We start from the raw sequence: 24076 nt of genomic DNA on the forward strand, positions 1-24076 counted from the left end.
GAAGACTTCACTCAGCGGTGATGACTCCATAGCAGCATTCTCCTCCAAAGCTGGGTTCTCAGCACCACTGTAGCAAAGCTCTTAATTCAGGTAAGGGAGGAGTCACCCAACACCATCACTATAATGAGAGACAGATGTTAGAGATAATTATGAACCAGGTGACGATCCTTACAGCTCGCTCTCTCCCGCAGACTGACACATGACCACACCCCCTATACCACACTGTGCTTATCTAAAGGATTGGGATGCTCTTGAAATCTTAATACTTCTGTATTTTGTAGTCCAGTCTTTTAATCCAATCATTTCCTATGGCTGTTAATTTTTTACCAGGATTATATTATATCAGCCATCAACCATCCTGCTCTCTAGATATCGATATCGGCATCTGTCATTGAAAATATTGAAAACCCATACCGGTCAACCAATATTTTTTACCAATACTCACACTTTTCTACTTTATCGGCCTACTGATAAATTGCACCAGTTATCTGTAAAGTACAGCAACCAACAACAGCATTACCAAAATGTTCACACATACACTGTGACTGGTATCGGTTGTAAAAATCTTTAGTACCTACCTCACTCTGCCCACTACCACACATCACATCAACACATATGCAAATCGTTTTCTAACCCATGTGGCTATTGTTTCCAGATGTCCTTAAAGTGTCTACTGCAAAATGTGGTCACATTACACTCGAAAAGTGTGATCTGATTTTCCTCCCCTTTGCCAACAAAAGAGGAAGACATTCGAGAGAAAGTAGTAAATTATTCTTGATAAGAATATGGAAGTTTTATTTTGGCAGGGAGCGCGAGAGTGCCGCTGTTCCTTCCCCCCTTGTATTTAGCTGCTTTGGGAGCTGAATTCAGCTTTGTCTCGCTCCCTGGCTCCTATTATGCAACTGGGCGTTTCTTGTTGAAGTGTTTGTGTGTGTTAGCCAAAATGAGGTAATGAACAGGTGGTGACGCATTCACTCTAAAACAATATGAATATATCCTTTCACTGTATGGCTGCCCTCAACATTACGTTCCCTTTCAGACTCCAGACTTGCCACGGTCAGCCAAAGATCCAATTTTACCACCGTTTCTACGCCCAGTTGAGGTAAAGGACAGGAGGGCATTCATGATATAAATCAGCAAAGAAAAATGTCTGACAGACCTCTCTGACAGAAATGTTTCCTATTATATTTGCTCGACTTTAACACTACTTGCCTTTACCATTCTATGACCAAAGGATTTCAGCTTGTCAAAGTGTTACAAAATTTGTCAAAAATGTTTTAGCCATAAAAGACTGAAAATTACTGTTGAGAGAGGGGAAAAATATTTTGCATAGGCTAATTGCTGGATTCCAACCTAAATATACCATTTGAGTACTAAGGCTCAAGATATGTTCACATTGACAATGATTTAACTGTTGGAGGTCAACAAGCACTATTGGTTGCTGGTGGGCATTCGTATATCGACTGAATCCAACTGTATCGTGAGGCGGGTCAGATGTCTTCCATTGCCTTTACTCCCATTGGTAGTCAACACTGCTTATTTGCATAAAGTTGAACTCGCGTTGCCAACAGTTTCTGTTGCTCATGTTGCTCGAATCGACAATTCTCATTGAAAATTCTCATCAAAATTAATCGAGATCTTCAACGTGCCTGAAGCACATGCACTAAACACTACACCATGTTTCTGATGTATATTTATTTTTAGAAGATATTAAATATCAATGTACATGTAATTAATATTTGTTGAATGAAATTAAATGTAGTCATTTAGCAAACACCTATATTCATCTTCAATACATCTTCTTCTTAATGTGATGCATTTCCAAGTAAAATGTGATATTTAATAAAAATATAAGTGAAGGACTTTCGTTTATTCAGGATAAAAGCAGGATTTTATCTAGAATTGACTGGATCATGAGAAGTGGCATCTATGTGACAGGTTGCTGGAAGAGAGGGGCTTAAAAATAAGAGGGCTTGGTGATGTCAGACCAAAAAGAAAGATGTTTCAGAGGCAGAGCAAGTAATTACATATTGATCAAATATTAATTTTATTTCTTAAGAATAACTTTATGATGAATTATTCACAATAATGATGTGGATTAAGAACGTAAATAAAATATTGTGCAGCAGCCATGCTGACTTCGTCTGTCTATATAACCCATGTCCATTATCATCCCAGGGCAGCACGGGGATCAATGTTTTTGTTGAAAAAGAGCCACTGTTGCCATTAGGATGAGGTAATCTCGCAATAAGGCACTCTCTTAATTTCAACAAACACACACATCTCTTTTTTCTCGCTGTATGTCTTTCTGATTAGAGCATGGCTTTATTTTTAGTTCAGACTCCTGTGGTCATCACATCTGGCGCCAGTCACCTACTTTAACACACACACACACACACACACACACACACACACACACACACACACACACGCACACTCGAAAAGATTCACAAAGGTCGAAAAGATGACCTTTCAGTCTCCACCCTGCACCCTCGACATACACGTACACAACTTTGTAGTATACAAAAATGAGTAGCATTTGTCCTACATATGGCCCACTGTAAATTTGGCTTACAGTTTTTCTGTGCTCTCATAGACCTCAAATTATATGTGTTATGTCAATTCTGAGAAAGAAATTGAAGAAATGAAGAAATGTCAGCAGGGTGACCAGAGCCAAATACTTTCAGCATGACATGGACTACTGAACTTCTCTTTTCTCTTCTCTCTGCTACTGTCTCCCTTTTTTCTACCCTCCGTTTTTCCTTTTGTACCCCCACCCTCTTTTCTTGTATTGACCTACCTTCCACATTTCCTCTTTCGTTCTTTTCCCCTCTCATCTTCTCTATGCTCTTCTTTTGTTAATTTCTTCCCACACTCTCCCTACAGATCTCTGTTATTCCATCTTTTGCTGTCCAGCTTACACAACTAGCTTGATTTATACTGATATTTATTGCAGTTTCAGATGCTTATCTTTTACCTTCTCCAAATTGAATGTCTATGTCTAAGCTTCCTTCTTTAGGGTTCTTGGTGGTCATGGAAAACCCAGAAATATAAGAACTTTTAAAGTCATGGAAAATCGTAAAAATGATGTACATGTGGGGATTTGGGTAGCTCAGCGATTAAAGACACTGACTACCACCCCTGTAGTCACGAGTTCCAATCTGGGGTGCTCTTAAGCAACCAAATTGGCCCGGTTGCTAGGGAGGATAGAGTCACATGGAGTAACATCCTCGTGGTCGCTATAATGTGGTTCGCTCTCGTGGGGGGGAGTTGTGTGTGGATACCGCGGAGAATAGCGTGAAGCCTCCATATGTGTTATGTCTCCGCGGTAATGCGCTCAACAAGCCACGTAATAAGATGCATGGATTAACGTCTCAGACACGGAGGCAAGATTCGTCCTCCGCCACCCTGATTGAGGCGAGTCACTACTTTTTTTTGGAAATTTCAACCTGATCACACGGGAAATCGACACGTTGCTTCTAATATTCGTGTACACTGAAATCGGCCCCATTATGCTGAACAACTGATAAGTTCACTACTGATAGCGCATTGCATGAGCAGCCTCAGAGACGGAGGTTTTGGTCCCGTGGGAACCATGCATTGTTGGAGAAATCAACTAGCTAGTCATGACTGTAACTATGTCGCACATCCATCGAATAATGCTAGAAAGCTGCTGAAGACACGAAAGCGGCGTGCACTGTGTAATGCGACAGAAGCATTGCACTGAAATAGTGGGATTCCCTCTACATCAGGATTTGGGGTTTCCCCAACGAACTTGAGCACATGCACACATTTTTAAAAACATATAGTAACTTCACTTATATGTTAACATGGACAAATAAGCTTTATTCTCTGAGAGAAATAGTGTAAAATAATCCCTTAAAAGGGGTAAGAAAGGCTGTATTCACGTTCACATGGAGAGCTGTAGTTACAGCCACTCAACTTTGTGATGCTGTTTGCGGATGTTCGTTGGAACTATGGTTTCAGGAAACACCAAATTGTTGAATTATGTGGTTAACAATGGAACTTGCGACCATAACTGGCTAACAATCCACGCAGATTGCAGTTTTTGTCTTCTTGGAGACATTTTTACACTAATACAGTAAGTACAATCGTTGTACGTCAAGGAAATAAAATGTGCCTACTGTCCAACAGCATTCTCAATGGGAACAACTTTAAAATTAACTTTTTAAAAAGTAATAAGTTGTTATAGCATCTCTGCTGGAAGAACAAGGTCAAACAAATTTAAGAAGGTCAGGCTGAATTTTTGGAACAGGTTTTTAGTCTCAGGTAAATTTGTTGCTTGCCCATGGTGGCTTACCAGCTCTAACCAGCTTGAGCAAGATGGTCTACCAAGTTGAAACCAGGTCTGCCGACTGATAGTGAGATTAAACATCTAGACCAGCTTGGACCAGCTAGAAACCATTTAAAAAACAAGCTTAAGGTGGTTTTAGCTGGATTTTCCATTTAGAATCAAAAGGTTTTGTAATGCTAATCACAGGAAAACTTGTAAACTTCATATCGAATTTTTAAGTTTTTGGCTTTAGTTCTAATCTTTTGTTGCAAGACTTGTTGACTCTTTAAGAATGTCGAGAATTCCAGGAAAAGTTTGCAGAACACAGACAGGACATACACACACAAATGAATGACGCAACCCAGTACTTATTTCCTGATGGAGGCCGGAGATCCTTGCATTCCATTCTCAGCTAAATTTGGATTTCCAGCGGAGCCTGAGGCCCCTATGTGAAGAATGTTTGCTTTGTCATAATTTAACTGACTTATTGGTAGCATTAGTGCTCCCTCTCGTTTATCTCTCTGTTTCTCTTCATCTCCCCCTTTCCTTCCCACCCTCAAAAGGCACATACTCCCAGTTGTGTAACCCTCTCTGGAGACTTCTATCCTGGTTTACATGTGGCTCAATGACATCATGGTTCTCCAGGGGGTCTAGATTGCTTTCGCTGTCTTTGAAGGGGGAAGGGTGGAAAACAGAGACCTTCCTATTTCCATATTTATAGTTTAAAGGATAACTCTGTCACATAAAATTATAGCTATATATCTCATAGGTGGCCCCTCAAATTGCAAGAGGCACTGCATTCCATTACAGTTCTTTTTGTAACATGAACTTCTAAGAATTACTACATTAGTGTAAAGCAGGATGTTTCAAGTGATTTAGGAAAAGAAAGGAATGCTGCAGTTGGTCAATAATTTGCTTTGGACACTTTTTTCGCAAGTCGCAGTGACAGAAGTACAAATTGTTTGCTTAATACCGCAAATGAAATCATCCAATTGTGTGAATCATACCAGATTGTCCTAAGCTTTTGGTTATAAATGCATTCTTACAAAACATCTGAAACTCAAATCTGGTGTAATTGGTCTCCAAAGAGCATTAAACCAGTTTAAACTGAGTTCTCCTTCAGCTGTCAGTAACATAGCTGAAACATGGCAGACCTTGATTAATTAACTTGACCTCTGACCTGTGCACTGGGCTTCAGCCCAGTACTGAGTGACGGCATCCTGTTGAGTCCACTTGGAAGCCTTGAGTCTTTACTGAGATCTGGTTCATAGTGTTTTTAACACTTGATCTATGAGCTGAACAATGCAGTTTTTCCACCTGATATATCAGCTTGTGTTTAAGGGGTTTGGACATATTGATAAAAACCTTGAATCATGGGAATACTGCCAACATCATTTCATCTAAAACTGTGTTCATCTAAAATGGCCATCAGAACATAACAGGAAAATGTCCAATTGTGTACATAGATTTTTATCCTTTTGCACTTAAGAGACCACTGTTCACAAAGTTAAGTGTGAAATAAAGAAGAAAAAATATCTGATGTATATTGCACACAAAAGTGGAAAGCACTCATTTGTTATGGTAAGCACTATTCTGATTGGCTGATCTGATCATCACACAACTTGTGACACGACTTTGCTCTTGGGCTTTTTATAGTTGTATGTCACTCTGCCTGGAAACAAAGTTAACAGGTTTTATGCTTTGGAGGATGAAATAATCACTGGATTTGTCAAAGTTTGCCAGGTTAGTATCATAAAATCTTCAAAAGTTTAGTTTGAGCCACTTTTTGATGCTTTTACACTTAATCAATTAGTTTTTATGTTTTGTTTTTAATTATGTTATTTGTAACTTTATAAAAAGGTCTAATAATAGTAGACTAGTTATCCATTAGCAAATGTTTTCTTTTAATTTTCTGGCTGTACTGTACCCAATTTCCACCATTTTTCCTTGTGTTTCTGTGCAATCATTTACAGAGACTACCAAACTCTTATTTAGATTATTATATTTAAATTAAATAAATAAATAATATTTCTATAATATAATATAATTAAATTAAAATAATTTATTTTTAAATAATTTAAAATTAAATGTAAAATTTTAATAAAATAATTATATTAAGATAATTTAATATAATTTTCAAGCTATACATGTCAGTCAGACTGCTTTTCCTGTCTAATTGTGCAGTTCTTAGCCAGAATAAGCTGCAATATAGACCAAACATTCTGCTACTTCTTCATCTACTTCTACTATTTTGTAGAAAAAAAAACCCTCTGGGTAAATATATGCCATTCTGCAACAAAATAAATACATTTGTTCTTACTGCTGTGTGTGAATTTCCTCCGGGTTTCCTCTAGGTGCTCCGGTTTCCAAACAAATACGTAAAAAATGTGGATCACGGATGGTCTGCTGTGGCGACCCCTAACGGGAGCAGCAGAAAGATGATGTTCTTACTGCTGTGTACAGCTAAATTTTTAATGTCATTAAATTTGCATCATCTTTTGTTGCTTCCACCTGTTGAAGTGCTTTAATCAAGCATACGTGCTACAACAAATCTTTTTTTTAAATGATATTTGTCTATCAGTTCCCTAATATCCCAACCATCAGACAGGAGAACACCGTAGGAGTTTTCACACGGTGATGGTGATGCATATAAACACCATACATTTGGCTTACTGAGGGGTTGGTGTAGCCTAGTATTCATAACCAAAATGTTGCAAGTTTGAACCCTACAAGGGTTGATTCATAAACTTAGAATCACTGTTATAACACTTAATGTTGATAAAACAATAGCAGCATGTGCGTTGCATGTCTGTGCAGATGTGTGTGCTGTAGTGTTGTGTTTCTCTTCTCTTTCCATGACTTCATCATGACTTCACTCATGGCTTTGTATACATAAGACATCTAGTAGCTTAATCATGCAGTGAGATTCTAGGTCACAACCTATCATCAGTGTGAAAGAGCGAGGCCCCGTTGGGATCCATTTATAACATATGTATGTCAAACTCCAGCTTACTTTCATGCTGTGGTTTGAATAGTGTTTTATCATAGACAGGAGGATTTAGACACACTTAGACTGATACACACATTTGAGTGCTGAGTGATTGGAGCCTCTTGGCTGGTGTTGCTCTCAGCTCTTGACTAGAGGCTACCTCACACCTCAGGCATGACAGCTGGGGACCCGTAAGCATTACATCATGGACTGATGTATGCGCATATCACATGTCACTGGTGCTCTGACAACAAGCCCTATCAACTTTGACCTCCTCGCCTCACGAATATGAACTGTAGTCTTAATACAGTATTACTGCAATCTATGTGGTAAAAGGTGCAGTTTTGTGTTGTACAGTGATTCTGTACTGCACAATGACAAACTGTACTGCACTTGCAATGCCTTTTAACTGCAGTACTGATATAGTGCACTGCAGTACAATTGCAGGTCAGATTAGTACTACTACAGTTCAGTGAAGATATCTGCATTCCACACTGGTATAATTGCAGTACATTGCAAAATAAAAGCAGTTCAGTGTAGTACAATTTCAAATCAATGCAGTAGAGCTGTAATTTGTATGGTTCACCTGCAGTTCAGTGCAGTTAAAAAACTGCAGTGCAGTATAAATGGAGCTGCAATTGCAAATGCAGTTTTCACACAGAACAAAACTGCAGTTCTAAAGTGTCTAAACTAGGGATATGGAAATTAACGCATGGGATTAATTTACAATGTTTAACGCATATTTTATTTTACGTGATTAACGTAATTACCAATTAATATTCGATTCTGGCATTCTATTCATGTCTGTGTGAGATCTAAACACCGGTTGCAAAAGGACAGAACATTTGCAATGTTACCAGGGAGACCTTACACAGAGATACACACACGAAAAACAAACACAGCAGCAATTCCGAGTTGGTGATCAAAGTGACGGAGAAAGGCACTCTTAATTTTCTTTTTATACAAAACAAACCCAGACTCAGCAAATTAAAGCCACATTCACCATCTTCACTCAAAACTGCTGTGATATCTCATAAACTTAAAAGACCGGGGGCTGAATCAAGTCACTTTGCTAATTTTCGCCCCATTTCAAATCTACCGTTTCTTTCTAAAATACTGGAAAGCATTGTTGTAGCCCAGGTCCAGGATCATCTTTCTGATAATTGTATGAGCAATTTCGATCAGGTTTCTATTCATATCATAGTGTTAATACTGCATTAGATAAGATTTCTAAATACTTGTTGTCAGCAGGTGATTCAGGTTTTCTATCTATACTTATTTTGCTCAGTTTGACTGAAGCATTTGATACTATCTCGCACAGCATTCTTTTGGACAGATTGGAATTTATTGGAATCATAGGCACTGCCCTGACTTGGTTTCGATCTTATCTTACAGGTCATACTCAATTTGTACGTCTGAAGCAGTTTACATCAAAGCCTTCATACGTTAATACTGGGGTTCCACAGGGCTCGGTCTTAGGTCCTCTCTTATTTAATGTTTATCTTTTACCTCTTGGTAATATTTTTAGGAAAATTGGTATTCAATTCCACTGCTATGCTGATGACACCCAACTTTACCTGTCCTCAAAACCTACCTCTACTTTTCCTTTATCTATCCTCTCAGATTGTTTAGCTGAGATGAAAGAATGGTTTACATCAAATTTTCTTAAGTTAAATAGCTGTAAAACTGAAATTCTTCTTGTTGGTTCAAAAACTAACCTGGCCAAGTCTAAGTTTGGGTGTCATCTTTGATAGTACTTTATCATTCGAACCACATATAAACAGTGTCATTCGCTCTGCATTCGCTCTTAGTCACTTCCCGTATTGATTATTGTAATGCTCTTTTTATGGTCTGCCATCAAGACTTTTCTATAAACTCCAGTTAGTACAGAATTTAGCAGTACAAATTATTTGAACTCCTGTAACTGAACAAATTACTCCCATATTACAATTAACAATAATAAATATCACATTGACTTTAAAATCCTTCTGCTTAATTACAAGGCACTCAATAATCTTGCCCCTTCCTACTTATTTGACCCTCTTCAAATCCACACTCTTACTCACACTTTAAGGTTGTCTTCTGCAGTCACTCTTGTTCTCCCTTGAGTTTGCACAACTTCTATAGGGTCTCGAGCTTTTAGACATGCAGCTCCTTATTTATGAAACTCGTTTTTGTAGTTTTTAAATCTCGCCTTAAGACCCATCTTTTTCGGCAGGCTTTTATGTGATTGCTTTTATGCTTGTATTAAGTCTGTAATAATGATTATTTGTTGTTTAATTTTGATTGTTTTATTGTAAGGTGTCCTTGAGTGTCATGTAAGGCACCTATAAATAAAATGTATAATAATAATAATAAACTCGCAATTGCGTGATAAAAACTCACAACTTCGACTTTATTACTCACAATTGTGATATAAACTTTCAATTGTGTGATAGAATCTTGCAATTGTGACTTTATATCTCTCAATTTCGACTTTCGTAGATATAATGTCACAATTGTGAGTTTTTATCATGCAGTTGTGAGTTTATATCACGTAATTGTGACTTTATTTTTGCATTTGTGGTGGCATTTCTCGTCATTGTGTAGTGTTCTCTTGATGCAACAATTTTACAGATATATCATTAGCACAATTAAGTTACAGAATAAAGCCAGTAAATGTTCGGATGTGCTTTCATTGTCTGTCGTAAGTAAGGGACCATCTGAAAATTCCACCCACTGCGCTAAAACATCGGCTGTGTCCAAACATTTAATCATCTGACTTATGCCTATTATATAGAAGTTATTTATTTATTTTTTAAACTGTGAAAATACATTTTAATACAAGACACTGAAAGTTGTAGTAGGCTTCTAGTAGATAGACTGACTTACTACATGTCAAAATCTCCCAATATATTAGTGCAGTGGGTGAAATTTTCAGATGGTTCCTTAAATATGACAGGCAATGAGAGTGCATCCAAGCATTTGCTGGCTTTATTCTGTAGCTACAACAAATGTTGACTGTTTTATGGCAATTGCAAGAAAAAAGTCACAATTGTGAGAAGAAAAAGTCGGAATTGTAAGCTTAAAAAGTCATTTTTTTATTACGTGGCAGGATCCGTCTTCCATGGCGAAATGGCCAGCCTTGTTGTTATTCCCGTCAACAATTAAGGATGGCGGTACTGTGTCAAAAGTCCATAAGTTTACATTAATTGACATTAGTTAACTAACAATAAACAATACTATTTTACAACACTTATTAATTCATTACATTTGCATTTATATAGCAATTTTCCATAGAATTACATAGTATTACATAGAATACAGGGAATCTCCTCAACCACCACAAGTGTGCAGCATCCACCTGGATGATGCGACAGCAGCCATAGTGCACCAGAACACCCACCCCGCACTAGCTATTGGTGGAGAAGAGAGAAGAGTGATGTAGCCAATACAGAGATGGAGATTATTAGGGGCCATGATAGATAAGGGCCAATTGGGGGAATTTGGCCATGACTCTTTATGAGTAGTGCACAGGGATTTTTAATGACCACAGAGAGTCAGGACCTTGGATTAACATCTCGTCCAAAAGACAATGATTTTTTTACAGTATAGTGTCCTGTCACTATACTGGAGCATTATGACCCACACAAACCACTAATATCTCCCTAATACCACTTCCAGCAGCAACCTTAGTTTTCCCAAGGATGTCTCCCAACCAGATACTAGCCAGGCTCAACCCTCCTTAGCTTTAGTGGGCAACCAGGCAAGAGCTGCGGGGTGAAATGGCTGCTGATTTGTAATTCTGGTTAATGTTAATTACAAGATACACTAATGCATTAATAACATTAAAAGTTGCATTTATTTAAGATCAATACATGCTGAAAAACGTGTTTGTTGTTAGTTCTTGATACCTAATGCATTTAATAATAGTAATGAATTTCAATCTTATTGTGAAGTGCTACTGAAAAATTATACACTGAATGCAATGTAAGTCTGTTAGAAAAACAATGAAATGTAAATGTATGTACAAAGACAGTCACCATCTATCAACATACCACAATCAAAATCATATTAATATATTCAATGTTAATATATTGTGACAACACTCATAAGCTGCACATACATGCATGCTGGAGATACGGCTGAACTTCATGAATGACCTGGTTTCCCTGCTTACCTGATAGTTGATCCTTTGGTGTAGTGTGTCATAGTCTGACAGAGCTCTCTACTGTGCCTGCAACGAGCACCAGCAACCCCCCATAATGATGGTTACTGCTGACATATGTACATGCATGCTAAAAGGGTTCATGCAGTTGTTAATGGTACCCATACACATTCGTACACGTCTAACATACATGGCCTTATACAAGCTAACTCCAAAAGACACTCAGCGATCTTCGTCAGCTAGACATTACCAGTAAACAGCATGGGCTTATTGGTCCTCCAACTATAACTGCACCAAACTACCACTAACCAGCATTCACCAGCCTGAATCAGCATAGGACAGGTAGTCTAAGCTGGTCTTTTCAGTATGCCCCATGTGTTTCTATCTCGTTTCACTGAACCTACATAACAGTGGTGGTGGTGCGTTACAAAAGTGGGGATTCTTGGGAAGCACAGACTATTGTTATTGATGTCTGCAATTTTGCTCCCAAAATCTGCTCAAACTACTACTCAAACAGTGAAATGTCTTAATGAAACTAATAAACTAAGCTCCAAATTTTTCAATATCTGATTTTGAAGCTGAAAAAAATGGTACTTCAGATTGCAATAACTGCACGTGAATCTTCGAGCCGCTGCCGGACACTCTCTCAGGTCCTGACTGTGGTGATTTTACATTTTATTTGCCATGAATCATGCATATTACTTTTTTAATAATTGTTTGCCATTTGTTTTGAAGTCCCATCCATTTGAGGGTTTGAATAATCATATTGAGAAGCCACCTTCCAGCGCCCAATGTCCAATAAGTAATCAGATGCAGATCTAATGCCAGTAGTGCTCATGAAGCTGCCATAGACCTTATTCACGCTAGTGCCATCTTTGATATTTAATGGGAATGATAATGAGGCTGTGAGGGATAGACTTAACATCGCTTCAGTGATACAAATGGTGTAAAGCTGTATAAAGCTCCTAGATCACTTCTGATTTTCCAAAACTCGTGTTGTCTGGAGTTTTTTTGTAAACTGAATGCTCTTGGACAGATATTTGTATACATTTTTTGTCCATGGAGCGATCCAGAAACACTTTAAACTGCAGTACAGCCCATTGAATAGACTGTAAGTTTATCCCTCACAGCCTCGTTGTCATTCCCATTAAAAATCAAAGATGACACTAGTGTGAATAAGGTCATAGACTTCCAGAGAAGCACTGCATCCGGGCGGAACTCAAAATTATGCAATTAGAGCCTTTCGTCTAATGAACATCGATCATTGCTCCTGTATCTGTGATACACTCCCATTGAAGTACGGCCTCAAAAACATTTCTATGGGCCCAGTGCCGACTGACTTTTATGTACAAATTAATGTAGAAAAAAGCATTACTTGAATGAACATCGTGATAGTGATTAATTTACACTTTTATTTGCTCAAATGCACAAAGCAGAATATGTAATTTATACTGATTATTTGTACACAAATTAAACTTTCTGGTGAAACTTGAGGGGAAGCTGTTCTTCCAGTGTAGCCTAAAGCAATAGCTACAGCTACTGTACATATGCTTTTGCAACATTTACATTAAGAAGACACTTTTATACAAAGCAAGGAACATAAAAAGGAATTCAGAACAGACATTGCACTCATCTCCTATGTTTTTATCACTGATACTAGCATTAGTGACTTGTTTTCGGAGGGAGTCCTGTTGTAGCAAATGGTCAATGCTGTAGCAAACTGTCCTTATAAATTCATCAGATAGAGACTAGCATGGATGGCATTTTTACGCATGTTCTGCAGACCATAATATGCCCATGCAGTTTTGTGGCTTGTAATTAAACACAGTTAAATGTAGACCTTTGGGTTTATATTCATGTGTGAAAAGACAGCTAGGCTTTATCTTAATATGTAGCTTTAAAATAGCTGAAGTAAAAATGGACAAAAGACAAATATCAATCACATTTGCAATAAAAAAAAGTTGCAGATGCATATAATGTGCATATAATTTGAGTTAGTTAAGCTTAAAACATTCTATGAATATGCATTAATAACAATAGTAAATGCAAGGCAAAAAGAACAAAGAAGGTGCTAAAATGCACGTATGTGCATGCATATATAAAGTAGGTACTTGCAGTCTGGTTCCTGTCTAAGAGTGTGTTTAGTTTTCTTTCTTTTTTTTTTCATTTTCAGAAAAACATTGAGTGGGCCCCTAAGGTGGCTGCATATTTGCTTGGCGAGTAAGGAATGCGGTTGCATGCCATAAACGTGAGCCAAAATTCAGTGCAGACACAGAAATATAGAGAGACAGGGGGAGACAGAGAGAGAAAGTAATACAGAGGAGAGACAGGGCAGTCTAGGCTCACGGCAAATGAGCTCATTCACTCTTAGGTCACACAGAGAGAGAGAGAGAGAGAGAGAGAGAGAGAGAGAGAGAGAGAGAGAGAGAGGCGGGGAAGACTGAACGGAGGCTGTACAACAATAGCGAGCTCCACTTTCAGTTATTGCCACACAGAGTGAGACTGGAGAAGAATCCGTGGCGCTCCTGGGAAAAGACGATACATTTTCTGTCCTTCTCCTTTCCCGTTTGCTCAATAAGTGGGGACACACAGACATTTTTGTTCTGCTGGGTTTTTAGGATCATTCCTTTATTTGTACCCAGCATTTTTTGGACGTATAGTTCTTGGACTGTGGTTTGGACTGCTTGGTGCATTCTAAAGTGGTGTGGATGCCCCTAGACGTGGTTATACCCCCTCTGGAGAGCTGCTTCTGGTCGGGGATCCAACGAACAGACATGAGGCTCAAAGTCCGAGTCCGCAAGATGAGGAAAGAACGCAAACTTAGAGGTGTGCAGTGTCTGTTGACACCTGGACCAAGGGTGCTTTCCAAACTGTTCTTTTCAAACATGTGTTGATCAGAGTCTGTGATATGTATAGCTCCTTCCTTTTCTGCTTCCTTTTGACTGGTTTGAAACTTCTTGAGTCTTTCTTGAACAACGAAATTACTTTGAAGTGTAGCATGGTAAAACTTTAAACCAAGAGTAGCAATAGTGCTTCTATGATGTGCTTCTTGTAGATTTGTTGCAAATAAACTGTAGGTGCATGCATGCAGTTTATCTTACATAAATTGCACGTTATATTTAGTCATTTGTGGTTCACAGCCCATGCAACATTGCTTGTGCACACTAGTGCATGTTTATTTGGGTCACTGCAATTGCGTATTACTGATGTCATAGACTAGAACTTAAAGAGTTGGACTTTGTCAAGCCATTTACTTTTATTGCTTTAAGGTCTATTACGGATGCTTTGGGGCAAAAACGCAATAATTGTAATAGCGCCAACAGTTAATGATTCAATGATACAGGGTCCCAGGGTTTAACACTTCTAATCTGTCAAGCGTGACACAAAGCGCCGGGAGTGATGAGGTAGCCACCAACCCCCTGCTGTTTTTTGTGTTCCTCATTGTGCAATGATGTCATTGGGCCCTTATTGTGATGCTAATAAGTGTGTGTGTGTGTGTGTGTGTGTGTGTGTGTGTGTGTGTGTGTGTGTGTGTGTGTGTGTGTGTGCAATGATGTCATTGGGCTCTTATTGAGATGCTAATAAATGTGCATGTGTGTGTGTGTGGAGATAGGGACAGATGTGGCCTGATCCTCTATGCCTTTCATGTCTTCTGCATCTGGAGACTGGGAGCTTGTGTGTGGTTTGTGTGTCTGTTGATGTGCATTAGTTCAATTCAGGGGCCCATCAATGCCACAGGATGTAGGGTTGTGAATGGATGCCTGTGTGAGATGGGCTATAGAGCCCAGCTGAAAGATGCAAAACTGAGGCACTCCTAAAGATGGAGGTCAGGTGCCGCAGGGCAATGAACAAATATCGAAGGCTGCTGTTAATGAACTCATCGCCTCTGCATTATAAAACACAAATGCAGCTCAGTAGTTCATGGCCATATCTAAAAAAAACGTGTTACCTCAACAGCTTTGTAGCACAGTAGGAAAACACAGTGTTGTAGCTGAAGTGATATTTAGGTTCATTAGGAGAATGAATCTCACAAAACCTGCCAAGAAATGTCCATGTCTTTCACATCCCAAAACCAAAACAAAGAAATGTTGTGTAAAGAAAATGTTGTCTCCTATTAGGACCCTTGGGCTTTTTTGCATTGTGACATTATTTTCAGGATAATTAAGCTCATTTTACAGTTCTCATTACCGTAATGTGTCTGGTTTTGTCTTTCTCATTAAGTATAATCAATTACGTTTTAATTAATTAGAATTGATTAGTAGTGATAAAGTTGTGATAATGAGACTTTGTATTTCTCATGGTGGGAATGATAATGGGGGGTCTAGGGTGACCAGCACATTATATCAAACATATATGCAACACATCCACACTGCAATTTCAGATAAATGCTTCTATTATGTTTTGGTTCATCAAAGAAAGTAGTTGAATGGTGAATGGAGGTTGTGTAAGCTTTGGAAATGGAGGGAGAAAAAAACGACAAAAGGAAGTGTGTGAGTGGCAGGTTTACTTCTGGTCCAGCCCGAGACTGACCCTGGCACACTTCTCTTGCTGAAACACACAAGCAAACACATGCCCAGTGGTTTTGAAAAACGTCACCACTGCCCTCTTATGCAACTGGAAATTAAAAAGTTAACAATGTTGTCTTAGTTGTCTTAATTGTAAATTTTAGCAAGTATATGCATTCATCAAAATGCTGTGCAATGTACATTATGTATACATTTGTGTTTTAGAGACTGCTGCAAACAGTACATTTCATATTGCATATTTTCTCAGGCTCATGGCTTAAGTAAAAGTTAAGCATCAGTTCATTCAAATTAAGCAAGACTTTAGGAAGGCGGAAGCATACAGTTTCATTGTAATCCTAACTGTCACCACCACCGCCCAGTTAGAAATGATAGCTGATGACCTCACTCAAGTATTTCCCCTCATGGCTTTTCAACAATGTCGTGCTGTACTTGTTCCTGTTTCTGTGGTCCAGAAACACTTTTTTTTCAATGAAGCTAGATAAAGCACCCCTGTAGATCTTTGAAGCTCAAAGGACAGACAGCATTCCAGATCCTTGGTAAGTTGAAAAGGACCATCCAAGATCACAGCTAAAAGAGACACTCTATGCTGTTGTTTTGCTCTCACTGACCTTGACCTTTGAGACCCTTTCTTTGACCTGTGGGTGTAAGATAAAAGAATGGGAGATCAACATTGCATCCTTGTTTTGGCCAGAGTTATGCATGTGAGAGATGAGGTATGGGAGGCCATTTTTAACAGTCTTTCTTGGGTCTTGCTGAGAAATGTTGACACAATGGCCAACCCTTTGAGGCAGTTATGTCACTGGGCTGGTGAAGAGAGTTACAGCAGGAGAAGGGAGCAGACATCCACGATTTGATGTGTGTATCAGTGTGTTTGAATTTATTTGTGTGTGTGGTTTGGGGGACGGGTGTATTTGCCCCAGGATGGGGGTCGTGGAACATTTAGTCGACAGTTATTCATCTACTGCTGGTTTCGAAAGGGAATCGAGCAGGCACCAGTGGCTGGTTGGTTCTGCTTGAGTGACATGCAAATCCCTCTCTGTCTTCTGTGCTGTGAGATGATGTCATTGTGCTTGCCGTTGCCATTAATAGCGGGAAACAGACAGGTTGTAGCTCAAGTTCTTAAAGGGCCAGGCACCCCAATAAAAACAAAACAGTAGTTGCTTAGTGATTTATGCATGGATAAGAGGGACAGGTGTTCCCTGTTGTCTGTTAAAGCTAAGCAGGTGGCTTTTAACATTTAGATAACTGAAGTTCAATTTGTCACCCTTGCATAGACTTCAGATGATGTCATGCAATAACGCTCTGTGTGGTTTTTGTTTCTCTATGTTATAAACTTTCTTATCACCTCTCTTTATTTGTCATTACTCATTTTATTGACTTGTTCGTTTTGACTCCTCCTTCCCACCAAAATATGTTCAACATAGTCACTTTTGTTTGGACTATTGCAATGTTTCCTGGCAAGGACAAAATGATTTCATGGCTCCCTGGTTGACTGCTGTGTTTGCACGCTCCCAGGGTTAACATGTCCCAGATTCTCATGGTGCTCATCTGAGATTAAGGTCTAAACCCATCTGCTGGGGCTCACACTTTGCTTTGCACAGTTCAATGAAGACTTTTTATTTCATATCTTCCATCCATTAGACAGCTATGTTGTGGTTCAGCTGCTTATAGATGCACTATTGTTCTTTAGCATGTGTGTGAATGCATTTGTGAGTTTATACCTTACATTTGTGTGTGGGCATGTTTGTATGTCGTTGTCCAGGCACCCAGTACTGAAGGACTATGAATCAGGGGCTTGGTCTGTGCTTGGTCTGCACCTGTGACCACCCTCATTCTCTAAGCCTTACGCAATTGTTTGGTTGAGGATATTAGATCATTCAGGAAAAGGAGCTCCAACAGACAAATGCCAAAACTGGAGCCACTCGCCTCTTAAAGATACAGGGCTCCTTTTAAGGCCTGCTCACCACTGCTCTGTTCGTACGTGCACTGATCTAGATTGGTGTTGCCTTGTTCATAACATCTGAGTCCTATTATTTGTGGTTTGTTTGGTTATTGACAAATGATGTGTGACATCGGCATGTGCTTTCTTAGTATATGATGTGTTTTGAATTGAAATATGACCATTGTAAGTCATTATTCTTAGATTACATGTTACACTTTCTTTGTTCAGTTACTGCTTGAGAACCTTTGAGGAGCATCGCTTACATAATGACTTAATAATGTTACAACAATGTCAATGCTGTCAGTTTAAAAATCCGGCATTCCTGTTGATCTTGTCTCTCTTCTATTACATGGGTAGGAGATCATGTTCCTAAAGTTTTCTCTCTTTTCTCTATGTGTTTCTTTAGGTGGTTTTGCAGCATTCTCGTCCTGTTTCCCAGGCCTGTGTGAAGGGAAACCAGTGGCAACTCTGCCTATGAGCTTGTCGCAGCCTTGCCTGCCCGTGGCGAATGTGGGTCCTACACGAATCCTGCCCCATCTCTACCTGGGCTCACAGAAAGATGTACTCAACAAGGTGGGACTGAATGTGACTAAGAACTTTTTTAATTTGTTCGAACTTGGTCCAAACCTTGGTCTGCTTGGTTCAGAATTTGTCCAAAACTTGCTCCAAAACAGGAGCACTTTATCTCAATTTGCACATACTATTGGTAATCTTTTCCGAAGAATTCATACATAATTTTTTTTTTCAAACGTAGGATCTGATGGCTCAGAATGGCATCACATATGTGTTAAATGCCAGTAACACCTGCCCAAAGCCTGAGTTCATCTCAGAGAGCCATTTTATGCGCATTCCTGTCAACGACAACTACTGTGAAAAACTCCTGCCATGGCTAGACAAAACCAACAAATTTATTGGTAAGAACCTTCTTGTGACAATGGGAGAAGTGTTCTTTAAAGTTTTCTTTTGCTGATAGGCTGTCTGATCTCTGCTCTAATTGTTTAGATTAAGATTTAGGTTAAGCATACCTTCATGTGTTTACTTGAAAGATTAGTAGCTTGCCCTGTGATGATATCAGGAAGAACTAATTTGATTCTTAAAGCAGATTTACAGAAATTATATGGCTTGTCACTGAGGAATTATTTGATTGTCTTGCATGTTTTGTGTTTGCTCAAGTTTTTCCCATCTCCCTTTCAGATGAAGCGAAGGTTTCCAACAGCCGAGTTATTGTCCATTGTTTAGCTGGCATATCTAGGTCCGCAACCATCGCCATTGCTTATATCATGAAGACAATGGGCTTGTCATCAGATGACGCTTACAGGTAAACTTACTCAGACACCCTGCAGCTTAAATTGCACATTCTCTGAAAGCAGTTTTCTGCAAGCTCTAATTTTAGAGCTGTTTCCTGCAGCATGTAAAATAGATCACCTGTTTTGGCCTTCCTATACACTTTTTTCCAAGGCTCACAAAAGCTCACATGATGTGTCTTTGTGTAGATTTCTCCCTTTGCATGTATGCATATTTGTCCGTAGGGTAACTTTTCCTTCTGTTTATCTTGTGTTTCCAGGTTTGTGAAGGACCGCAGACCTTCAATATCACCCAACTTCAACTTCCTGGGACAGCTGCTGGAGTTTGAGAAAGGTCTGAGGTTGCTGAAGGCTCTGTCTTCAGGTCAGGAGAAGTTGGAGCAGTTGAAGGAATCTTCAGAGCCTAGAGGAGACTTTTCTGGTGATCCTGAGAAGGGCCATCTGGAGGCTGAGAAGGACAGCTTGGAATTATATGCCAAGCTTCCTTCTCCAAACTCCCTCCAGCAGGGTTTTAATGGTTTGAACCTGTCAGCCGACCGTATCCTGGACACCAACCGCCTCAAGCGCTCTTTCTCACTCGATATCAAATCTGTCTACGAGCCCAACCACTGTCCTCACCTTGAACCTGTGCATACAGAGGATGTTCCCAAACTTTGCAAGCTAGATAGTCCTGAGGCTGGAGAAGCTAATGGTGTCTGCCAGTACTCCCCTGGCTTAGCTGAATCCCCAGGCCTCTTTCCAGAGGGCAGCTCAAGACCTCGTTCACGCCGAAAAAGCAAGCAGAGTGGTAGCAGCACTGGAAGTTCTCCAGTCCACCCGCATGGCCTACACTTAGGGCGTTCACTCCCTGCACACAAGAGTCCCAGTCTTGATGACAATCTGAAACCCTCCCTGCTGCTTAGCCTTCCCACTGTGGGCACTGGGCCCATGTGGACCAAGCATAGAGACACCGTACAGGCCACCACCCCTGTCACGCCAACAGGCGAAGCCCCCTGGTTTTACAGCTCAGAGTCAATGAACAGCAGTGGAGGTGGCGGAGGGGCGGTACACTTTCCAATGCTGGGCTGCAGCAGTCTCCCAGGACCGTGTGAGGCCGTGCATCTACGGGAGAAGGCAGGTGAGCCACGAGACTCAAGGGGCAGCTGGCATGAAGATGCTCCAACTTCCAGTGCTGCCGATAAACAGTTCAAACGCCGCAGCTGTCAGATGGAGTTCGAAGAGGGGATCTTGGAGACACGTTCAAGGGAAGAATTGGGAAAGATCAGCAAGCAGTCCAGCTTCTCTGGAAGCATGGAAATCATTGAAGTATCCTGACATCCCCTGCACAGCCCCCGTGGACTTTTACACACAGGTGGACAGGTGCCAGGCCGCCAGCTATAGGCAAAGATGACTAAGAGTGAAAAATTTGTATGGGCCTGGAAGGCTTTTGTGTAGAATATTTATATTAGTTCATAGGCTTGTCAATAATGACTGGTTCTCAGAAATTTGACTTTTTGTCTCTTTTTAAGCCAGTAATACCGGATGCAGATTGACTTTGCTTTTGTCTTTCTACTGTTTTTAAGCCATAGCCATCACCAGATGAGAGGGGGCTGAGACTCAACTGCGGAATCCAACCAGTTCCCCTCGCTCTTGTAACAAACCCCTTGTTCCACATAAATAAATTAAAAACTTTATCAGTCTTTTGGTGTATTGAGAATCAAGCATGGCTGTTATGCTCACACTTGTTTCTTTTATTTGCCGCCCTGGAATCAGTGAAGTTACACCACCACAGCACAAGGAGTCAGCACAGACTAAGCCTTGGTCGTACATGCTTTGACTAGCTTAATGAAGGCCTCTTTGTACCGTGCTTTGTCCACCATTTTCCTGCATCCCAGCATTCATGGAATCCTGGAGGAGGAACCAGGCATGTCATGAAGGAAAAGCATTGTGGGTGTTTTCCCATAATGTTCCTCTCTGTCATTCTTTTTACCCCGATTTTAGGGTCTTGTCCTTCCCTCCATTACCCAAAGGGTGATGCTCGAACTGTTGTGCTACCCATGTTCCTCTCACCGAGCATGCTTCAAGGCTTCTGTTTTTCTTACAAATGAATATTATAAACACTATACACAATGATTTCAGCGGACCTTTAAATGTTTTTTTGTTTTTTCATTCTCTAAGTTACAGTTTATTCTACTGGTTCATTCTGGTAGTGAGAAATAATATAAATATCGTCAAGTTTGTTTCCCCCACTTTTTTAAGTGTTGATCTTATTTTTCAGTGATATTTACAAATACACTCGCAAGATCAATACGCAACTACAAGCAATATGTATTTTTACTTCTTTATTTTGTCCTACTTTTTGTTTATAAGGGAACGAGGTTATTACAAGGAATTATCTGACAATTAAATGCACTTTCTGTTGATTTACGAGGAAAGTTTTTGGATGTTCTCATTAAAAGGGTACCACAACGCTTTACAAAGAAAAAAAGTGTGTAACCAATTGATGTCCTGTGGTGTGTGTCCAGCCTGCTGGCTTGAATTATTAAAGACTTTAATCCAGCATGAATAATCTAGAAGAATATGTATGATACCCCCCGCATTGTAAAATGTGTAGTGACTTATTTTGATTTTCAAGAAATTGATTTTGGTATTAACAAGCACACAAGACAAAATTAAGGGAAACAATGACAGGGACTCTAAAGGGGTTTGTCTTTGTCCCCCATTTATTCTGCATATTTATGCTTTATTTATTGTTTGTTTGGGTCTGACAGTGGGAGGATGTGTGAATGAATGATATACAGTAAATGACTGACAGATGGACCCTTTGCAGATGCTCCTACAGACTAGCATCCTGGAGTGGAGAAAAGCCCCTAACCTTTTCATTCATGACTGTAGAGCCATTTGGAAAAAGTATGCACAACTAGATGCATCTTAAACCTGCCTGATGGTGCGATAGAGTTACTGTTTCTGTCAGTAAACTAGTTTCAATTGGTTAATAAAAAAGCCGGGCACTGATGAGAACAGAATCTGCAATAGTAACAATACATTCTGCTTGCTTTTTTCTCTGGGAGCTAATGATGAGTCAATGCCATTTCTATCTCTATCTCTTTTACTGTCTTTTTCTCCCATTCTCTCTTAGCACCAATCTCTCTTTCTCTCATTTGCTCCCTTTTTATGTTCCTCTCATATTCTCTAGAATGCTCCAAAGTTTAAATATAACTCAAGAAAGGGTATGTGTGTGTGCAGATGTGAATGGAATTGCCCTTTTGCTGGGATATAGTTCAGCATTTTATTTATGTCTGTATTTTTCAGTTAGCTTTTCTGTATGGCAAACATTTGATCTTGTATTTGTGCTGCTGTAAGTTCCTTTTTTCCTTGTGTGAGACATTACCTGTCTTTCCTTTTCCTTCCCTGAACTATATTTTTTATAGTCATTGATATCATTATTTAAAACATGTAATAAAAAGATGCAGGCTGTCCTTTGTTTGCTGAAATTGTTAAATAGTTGGCAACTAATTATTATTATTATTATTATTATTATTATTATTATGTTGTGTGAATAGCATCGTATCACCAAAACTAATTGATATAGGGATTTTTTTTAAGAGAAAATCTTGATACCTTAGGCTGCTTGACGCAAAATACCTCAGGTTCTTTTGAAAGGCTTGTTCCTCCCCATGTACCCATTTTGTGACTATGAAACAAAATACAAACATTACAAAATATGAAAATGTTTCCAGACCTGATTTATTTTCCTTTGATGTGTGTGCTATATGGCACATTTGTGTAAGATCAGAGATTAAGAAGAGTTTCCATAATAAACAGTATTATAATTTGGTTTTGCATATTGTAAAGAGGAGTTATAGTGGTTTGTAGGCAGGTCAAAAAAAAGATAATTGTTTAGTTCAATTAAACATGAAACAGCACTCTCAGATCATTTTACTTCCATAATGTGACATGTTTCTGAAAAAGAATATTACATTTAAAAAATATATAATAATTTAGGTTGGTACTTCATTTTATCCATTGGGAAGTGACTGAATTGTGAAAGTGTGCGTTTTATGCCATGTTTAATGGAACCAGACCTGAATGCAGGTTTGATAAAACAATGCCTATTGGTAAAAATTGGCATTTTTTTTGTGCATTTGATGATGAATCATGTCCAATATGACCTGTAAGGTACAGTTTATTCAATTTTGTAGAGTCAATTTTGCTTACATGTTGACATATTAAAATTGAAGAAGAAACTGTGTTCATATTAAGGACTTACCATGAGACCCTATATTGTAAGGAATACTAAAAATTGCTGCTAATTACTCAAATCTGCAAAACAGACCAAACAATATATAAATATATGTTTATGCATTATTATATTAAAAAAAAATCCATGCACTGGATTTTCCTCCACAAAAATCTTGTATGTAACATCTTTGTACTTGGTAAGTAAATTAGTAAGGTAGTACAGAGGGTTACTTTAAGTTTATTTCTTGCTAGGCTTTAATCTTGGTCGAAAATGTTTCTAATTAATTCACATTATGGAAGACATGCAGGGTGGTGTGTAATTCAGAATCCATATTGTCCCAACGGGATCTGCATACCTGACCTCTGTTGCAATTCAGTATATTCTGCACATATTTTGGAGGTTTCCTCTTCATTAACTCCTCACTATTGTTCTCTTCCATAAGGACCCGTCTTTATTGTCGGTCCCATGTGAAAAAGAAGGAGCAGAGAGGTGGCATAAAAACTCCCATCACCTAAGTGAACACAACACATTGAAAGTGCTGAGTTGATACAACACACACACACACACACACAGATCTCTGGGGTCAAGGTGAAACCTAATGGTATGAAAGGCCTTCCGTGTGGCCAGGAACACTCAGTCCTCTGGGAAAAGG

At 39.2% G+C, this 24076-nt stretch overlaps 1 protein-coding gene across 3 annotated transcripts in view; it reads left to right on the forward strand.

The window, feature by feature from the left end:
* The window catches only part of LOC127640523 (dual specificity protein phosphatase 8-like), a 52629-nt gene extending 29728 nt beyond the window's left edge, over positions 1-22901 (forward strand). For 2 of the 3 annotated variants that reach the window (XM_052123136.1, XM_052123137.1), the window contains exons 4-7: positions 18305-18471; positions 18653-18812; positions 19093-19216; positions 19463-22901. In XM_052123136.1, coding sequence (XP_051979096.1) covers positions 18305-18471; positions 18653-18812; positions 19093-19216; positions 19463-20516 — 1505 coding nt within the window. In that variant the 3' untranslated portion in view covers positions 20517-22901. Of the gene's footprint in view, positions 1-13843; positions 14257-18304; positions 18472-18652; positions 18813-19092; positions 19217-19462 lie in introns of those variants that run through there. The other variant, XM_052123138.1, reaches the window with a different exon arrangement.
* Positions 22902-24076: the final 1175 nt, after the last annotated feature.

The sequence above is a fragment of the Xyrauchen texanus genome, chromosome 49 (assembly GCF_025860055.1).
Source record: "Xyrauchen texanus isolate HMW12.3.18 chromosome 49, RBS_HiC_50CHRs, whole genome shotgun sequence".
Taxonomy (NCBI): Eukaryota; Metazoa; Chordata; class Actinopteri; order Cypriniformes; family Catostomidae; genus Xyrauchen; species Xyrauchen texanus.